This window comes from Notothenia coriiceps, unplaced genomic scaffold (assembly GCF_000735185.1).
Source record: "Notothenia coriiceps isolate Sejong01 unplaced genomic scaffold, NC01 NC01_scaffold00019551, whole genome shotgun sequence".
NCBI classification, from domain to species: Eukaryota; Metazoa; Chordata; class Actinopteri; order Perciformes; family Nototheniidae; genus Notothenia; species Notothenia coriiceps.
Window position 1 is genome coordinate 1 of NW_011352252.1, and position 6,014 is coordinate 6,014.

General features: G+C 46.1%; 1 protein-coding gene across 1 annotated transcript in view; it reads left to right on the forward strand.

Annotated features, from left to right (window-relative positions):
• Window positions 1-1,093: 1,093 nt before the first annotated feature.
• The window catches only part of LOC104952113 (PH-interacting protein-like), a 9,100-nt gene continuing 4,179 nt past the window's right edge, over window positions 1,094-6,014 (forward strand). The window contains exons 1-8 of the mRNA XM_010778868.1: window positions 1,094-1,237; window positions 1,343-1,468; window positions 1,733-1,808; window positions 1,927-1,986; window positions 2,106-2,258; window positions 2,552-2,704; window positions 2,886-3,097; window positions 3,183-3,424. Coding sequence (XP_010777170.1) covers window positions 1,206-1,237; window positions 1,343-1,468; window positions 1,733-1,808; window positions 1,927-1,986; window positions 2,106-2,258; window positions 2,552-2,704; window positions 2,886-3,097; window positions 3,183-3,424 — 1,054 coding nt within the window. The 5' untranslated portion in view covers window positions 1,094-1,205. The remainder of the gene's footprint in view (window positions 1,238-1,342; window positions 1,469-1,732; window positions 1,809-1,926; window positions 1,987-2,105; window positions 2,259-2,551; window positions 2,705-2,885; window positions 3,098-3,182; window positions 3,425-6,014) is intronic.

A 6,014-nucleotide genomic window follows, 5' to 3' on the forward strand; every position in this document is an offset into this window, starting at 1 on the left:
TTAATGAGATGATGGAATCAAAGCTGAACTGTATAACATAAAAAGGCACACAAGCTGAAAACCCAACCCCAGAAGGGGCTCTGGGGGAGATTTTTAGAAATACAAACATATAAACTACACATTCTGGTACACTCTGAGAAGAAAATAAATAAATCTATTACCCAACATATTAATAATATTTTATGCCATTGTTTGTTTTTCACTTTGTTCTGACAGCTTGCTGCTCCACACAGAGAGAAGGGCAAATAGGAGACTGTGTGACTTACTTTAAATTGTGGGTAAGGGTAGATAGCTCCCATTGTTATTTGACCTGTCAATCATCAAACCGGGGGTCATATTTCATTATGTGTTCATTTGTATCTGAAGTTGTACCCATGGATGTATAAAGAATAGTTGACTTCAGGCAACGATCTTGATTCTGATTGGCCAGAAGACTCAAAAAAACATCAGCAAAGATGTTTTATTGAGAAGATGATCACTACGTGACTACTGGTCTCCGTTACTTCCAGTCCAACGCCTACTGCATGCACAGTGTTAGAAAATTGGGCCTTCAAAATAAAAATGTGACTTACCCCACCCCCCCAAATAAAAATAAAAAGTTTAATAATTTTTTTTTCTATTTCTTTTTTCTTCACTCACACATCTGCGACCCACTCGAAACGGGTCCCACCAGTTGAGAAACACTGATCTACACAATCACTCCAAAAATACTAAAGATATTTTTTTAATTTTAAATGAAAAAATTCAAAAATATATGTGTTGTGTCGTGGTGTCTCCCACCGGCCACAGAACAGACCGGAGCTAGCTAAGTATTCAATAAGCATGTTTAAAACATAGAATGTAAGTCAAAATTAGCAGTGACTGAGCTAAGTGTGTATAAAGGGCACTCCTTTCTTGTAACCGTTTATTTAATTAGTAAAAATGTGATGATAAATGTTTCTAGAATCTGGAAAATGTTGGTTTAAGTTACCTTTAAAATGCTTAAATCCTACTCATTAAAAGCTGGAAGAAGCCTGTCAGTGCTTGTCTCTTACAGCATATTTGTTTCAGTAAACATCTTCACTTTCTTGTGCTTTCTCTTATCTTTCATCCACTAACTAATTCTCCCCCCCTCAGATGTGGCAGCACCATTCGCCTTCCCCGTGGACCTCCAAGCTTACCCCACCTACTGCACGGTGGTGGCTTACGTCACTGATCTCAGCACCATGAGAGAGAGGCTGGTGAACCGCTTCTACAGGTACCTCACATCATCTGGTTCTTGAGTCAAATAAGATACATGAACAGTGTGTGTGTACGGGAGAGAACTAAATACAGACTCAACACGTTTGCGTTTCCTTTGCAGACGCCTGTCCTCCCTGATGTGGGAGGTGCGTTACATCGAACACAACGCTCAAGCATTCAACGAGCCCGGAGCGTTCATCGTCACCACCGCCAAGTTTGTCTCTGACCTCATCCTGCATTTCATTAAGTGAGTATACTCAATTCATCCTGGGGTGGCCGGATGAGGTTTTGGGACAGTTGCTCCATTAAAAGGAATATGTGCTGTATATAAACACAAGAAGTTATAGTCAAATCCAAATATTTCTATTAAATATAAGCAGGAATAGACAGATGTTATTACAATAGACAACATAAATAAAAATGTGAATACAACAATATGTACAGCAGTTGCTTGTATTAACACCTATATTAACACTTGCTAAAAAAAACTTCTACTTTTTTTCTTCTTCAGGGACCAAAGCATGACAGACATCATGCCACATTATAAAACTATGAAGAAGGCCACCTTCTCTGACTCCGAGGACGAGGTGCGTTTGTGTATCTACATGATTACACGCAAATGAAATGACAAGTTGGAAGCTTGGAGGGAGATTACAATCTGCTGTAGGTAACCTTTGTATCATTCCCTCTTTTTTATCTGTCTAGGATGATGAGGAGGAGGATGAAGATACCAATACTCCTGGAACATCCACGAGAAACCATAAGGTAACATCTGACAACATCGTGTGTTCTCAATTGTTTACATTAGTAGTTGTCCCTAGTCTGCCTGTGTTTGCCAGTGAAATCTCTTCTATTCACTCATCTTCTTTTCTTTTTTTTTGCAGGGTCGTCGACCCACACAGCGGCAACTGCGAACGCGCCCCCCTTCATACGACCCTCATGCGTGGAAGGGCCGCTGTAAGGAGCTGCTGGATCTCATCTTTCAGTGTGAAGACTCGGAGCCCTTCAGAGAACCTGTGGACCTACAGGAATACCCCGTACGTGTTATTTTTCTTTTTCTTTATGTGATCTCAGTGTAGCTCAATGTACATTTCCATTGGGCTCGGGTTCATTTGCATTTTCTACTACCTTCTTTTGGTCCTTGAATCTAGCTATTCAGTCGGCATCTGGAAATCCGCTTTGCTTTTGGTTCAGTCTTTTCCCCCGGCCCATTTCAAAGTGAAACCCCAGATCTCTAATTCCTTTCCCCCGCTTCTTCTCCCCGGCTTATTTGGTCCTCGTCTTTTAAACCTGTAATTGAAATATCCAAACTTCTCTCTTTCGTTCTCAGGACTACCTTCAAATTGTTGACTTGCCAATGGACTTCAGCACCGTCCTCAAAACGCTCAAAGAAGGAAAGTACCAATCTCCCATTAAGCTCTGCAAAGACGTCCGGCTCATTTTCAGCAACTCCAAAGCTTACACGCCCAGTAAGAAGTCCCGGGTGAGACAAACAAACACACACACACACACACACACACACACACACACACACACACACACACACACACACACACACACACACACACACACACACACACACACACACAATCCTTACATCCAGGGTGCTTTAAGCTAAATGCACCATGAAAACATAAATTAAATAACCTTCATTTATTCACCAGATCTACAGCATGAGTCTGAGGCTCTCGGCTCTGTTTGAGGAGCACGTCAGCTCCATTCTGGCTGACTACAAGGCCATCCATGGTCTGACAGATAAAATGACCAGGCAGAGCACCGACAGACAGACAAAACACACAACGGACAGACAGACACGGCATGCAATGAAGCGCAGGAGGAGGAGGAGTGAATCTCCAGCAAGCAGCACGGCATCCAGGTAGAACACGGGACATCTCATTTGAGGCTCTTGCTTTGTGTAGATCTGTTTTTTTATTTATTCTGTCCTTCCATCCTACCTCTAGTCCGGAGAGGAAGAGACGTGTATCATCCAGGGTGACCGCGAGAAGGGAACCGTCGCCGCCCCCTTCACGGCCCCCCTCTCTGAGACAGATCGTCCCCGCCAAACAGCCCCCTCAGCTGGTCAACGGGAAGGCAGACAGTCCAGCAGCAGGACGAACACGGAGTGCAGCACGCCATTCTACACACTCTCCACCCTCCTCATCTTCATCACATAATGCCACTAGCAGCACTCAGAGCGCAGCAGGTGAGATCACTAAAGACAAGTAAATGTAGTCGTTTTGGAAAATACATTTCATTGCTTCCTTGCTAAAATCAGATGTACAACTCTGCTATAGCTACTGTAGCCTGGCAAACTAAAAGTGACAACAAGACTCTTGAAAATAGCAAACAAATAGTCCGGCAAGTAGTGCCCTGTAAGACAACTGTGTGTTATTCGTATACATGATTTGAATTTGATGGGACCCAAGGTCGCTTTACAAGGAAAAACAGGATTAAAAACAAACAAACAAAACAAAATTAGGGGCCGAAGGCCTTGGCAAACAGATGGCACTTGAGGGCCCTTTTGAAGGCGTCAGGCGTAGGGATGTTGCGGATCTCCGCAGGGAGAGCGTTCCAGAGGGTGGGGGCTGCCACACTGAAGACTCGGTCCCCGAAGGTTCGCAGGTTGGTTCGGGGGTTGGAGCAGGCCAGAGTCTGAAGACCACAAGTTCCGGGGTGGGGCATGTGGGCGGAGGAGGTCCGATAAGTAGTGGGGGGCATGGGCATGGAGGCACTTGTAGGTAAGGAGGAGGACTTTGTAGGTTATGCGGGACTTGACCGGCAGGCAGTGGAGGTGGATTAGGGTGGGAGTGATGTGCTGCCACGGCTTTGTATGTGTGGGTACCCTGGCAGCACAGTTTTGAACATACTGGAGCCTGTCCAGGGTTTTGTTGGGAACCCCAAACAGGACAGCATTGCAGTAGTCCAAGCGGGAGGTGACGAAAGCATGAGGCGACGAAAACATGAGGCGCATTCACACCGCAGTACTTTTCCCACAAAGGTTCATGAGAACTTAGTTCATACAGATCGCGTTCACACCGGAATAAATTCCTGGGGGAGGATTAGGCAAATGAAGCCGTTGACGTCACTTCTTCTTCTTCTGCTTTGGGTTTACTGGCAGGCCACAAACAACTTCACGGCGTATACTGCCACCCGAAGTCCCCGGCCGGAAGTCCCTGGAGTTGGGGACTGGCTTCAGTAGAAGCTGCTGGGACTCCCAGCAGCTTCTACTGAAGCCTTCCGATTAAATCGCCAGAACGCCGACACCTTCTCATCACTCCACCGCTCCCATGTTTTTTTTTGTGTTGCCATAAGTTAGTCTCTTTGCGTATGTGTGCTGGGCTAATGCTAATGCTAATAATGCTAATGCGAGGATAATAAAATAGCGGCTTCACAAAACTTGTTGGGAGTTTTACGGGGCGTGGTTTGCATTCCGCCCAGCCAATCAGAAATAGGAACCTTTTTCTCCCACGAAAGTCCCTGCTCACTAGCAGGGACGGAAAAAGGGGGTAAAAAAGGTTCTGATGAACTCATTTTAGTTCCAGCTCTTTTTGGTGTGAACGCGACATTTCGGAACTATATCGGACCTAAACTGGGAAAAGTACTGCGGTGTGAACGTGGCTATGGACTAGGGTTCTGCAACCGACTCCGAGAGTGACGGTCGGAGTCTGGCAATATTCTTTAGATGGAAAAAAGCAGATTTGGTGACAGACTTGATGCCAGTGGCGGCGCCAGATATTTTTCTTTTGGGGGTGCTGTGGGGTAGCTTGACGTTTCATAGGGTGCTCAAAACATTTAGGGGTTCCCATCAATGTCCCGGGCGCTACAGTTTAATTTTCTACCGCAACACTCCCCACCCGCACATACACAGTACACCCGCGACTGTTACAATGAAGGCTCGATAGTCAGCTCACGACATATAGGTATAAGCAGGGGCAAAGTGCTATTTTTTATAAGTGGGGGGTGGACCTAACATCCTCTAGGTGGGTCTGGGGGCATCCTCCCCCGGGAATATATTTTGTTTTAAATATTGAAATTAAATGCATCAATCTGGTGCACTTAAGGCCCAGATACACCGGCCAGTCACCTGAGAAGTCGCCGACGCCAACACCGACTGTTGCGTCGCCGGACTCACTTGCGTATTTGCCGACTTCGCGCACTGGAACACACCGCAAATCCGAGCCGAGCACGTATGAACTGCGCATGCGTGAGTGGCAATAACTCTCCTTACCAGCAGGCGGCGGTAGTGTGTATTCATCATTCAAAAGAGGCAACAACCGGAACAACCGGAAGACAGAGAAGAAGAACAGACTCCATGATATAAACAAACAACAAATAGCGTTTTTCTCTCCATTTTCACTCTCGTCCATTGAAAACATGAACGAACAGGAGCTCTATAAACCGATGAGGTGAAATAGCCGTCCGTGTGTGTTCCATCTTCCATTTTAAATCTTTTGTTTACCTCCCTCACTTCCGTTAACGCTTCTCATGCACTGATTCGCTAGCTGAACAGCCAATCAGTGTTATCACATTGTCCGACTTCCGGTGGTGATCCCGACGCCGAATCGGCAAGAAAAGGCGTCAGGACGGCAGAAAAGCCCCGACGGTGCGGCGCACACCACTCCGAATAGGGCGTGCCCACGCTCATGTTCGGCCCGACTCCCATTTACTGCTGATTTCGGGCCGGTGTATCTGGGCCTTTACACACGGAGCCGCGTTGCGTATGCCGTTCTATCCACCTTGGGACCCGTTATCGTTTCCGCAGTTGTTTACTGTCATATTCGGTCGTCCTAGTG